The 834-nt window shown below is 59.5% G+C and overlaps 1 protein-coding gene across 1 annotated transcript; it reads left to right on the forward strand.

Moving 5' to 3' along the window:
• Positions 1 to 45: 45 nt before the first annotated feature.
• On the forward strand, positions 46 to 775 carry SDRG_16976 (hypothetical protein; the record flags this gene model as incomplete). Its single annotated transcript, XM_008623209.1, has 2 exons — positions 46 to 704; positions 763 to 775. 2 exons carry the CDS (start codon positions 46 to 48, stop codon positions 773 to 775), a joined length of 672 nt encoding a protein of 223 aa, XP_008621431.1.
• Between the last annotated feature and the right edge of the window lie 59 nt (positions 776 to 834).

Here is an 834-nt window from a genome sequence, read left to right on the forward strand (position 1 = left end):
GGCTTCTTCATCTCATTCCCGCTGCGCCGCAAGTTCATCATCGACATGCGCCTCCTCTTTCCCAGTGGCACGGCGACGGCGTACATGATCAAGACGCTCCATACCTCCAAGGAAGTCGTCGAGTATCAGTGGAACCTCCTCCTCAAGGCCGGTGTCATCTCGTACTGCTGGAGCATCTTCCTCTTCTGCTTTGACGGCTTTGGCTCGTTCCCGATCTTCGGCATGAAGGCCGCGGGCTTTGGCTGGACGCTGGACTGGGCGCCGGGCACCTTCGCCATTGCGCTCATGTTGCCGCTGCGTGTTATGTGCTCCATCTTCTTCGGCAACATCGTCGCGTCCGCCATCATGACGCCGTACCTCAAGGCGTACAAGCTCCACGACTGGTTCGAGGCCAAGGACGTCTCGGGGCTCAAGGCGTACTACACGTTCACGGCCGTCTCGATCATCTGCGTCGACGCCGTGTACTGCATCTTCAAGATCGCCTACATGCTCTACAAGGTCTACACCAAGAAGACGCCTCTCCAAGAGGCCCACGAGGTCAAGGGCGACGAAAACGACGAGCTCACGCACGCGCAGCGCCAGGCGTACCTCGACAAGATCTTTGACGCCGCGCACGTTCCGACGTGGAGCTGGATCAGCGGCCTCATCGCCTTTGCCGCTGTCTCAGTCGTCGTCATCTCGCTCGTCTTCCCGCAAGTCCACTGGTACAAGATTCTCGTCTGCTGCCTCCTCATCCCGATCTTCGCCATCGGCATCGTCCAGGGTGTCGGCATGACCGACTGGAACATCTCGAGCGCTGTCGGCAAGCTCATCCTCTTCATCATCGGCTCGTGG

The sequence above is a fragment of the Saprolegnia diclina genome, assembly GCF_000281045.1.
Source record: "Saprolegnia diclina VS20 unplaced genomic scaffold supercont1.171, whole genome shotgun sequence".
In the NCBI taxonomy this organism is placed as follows: Eukaryota; Oomycota; class Saprolegniomycetes; order Saprolegniales; family Saprolegniaceae; genus Saprolegnia; species Saprolegnia diclina.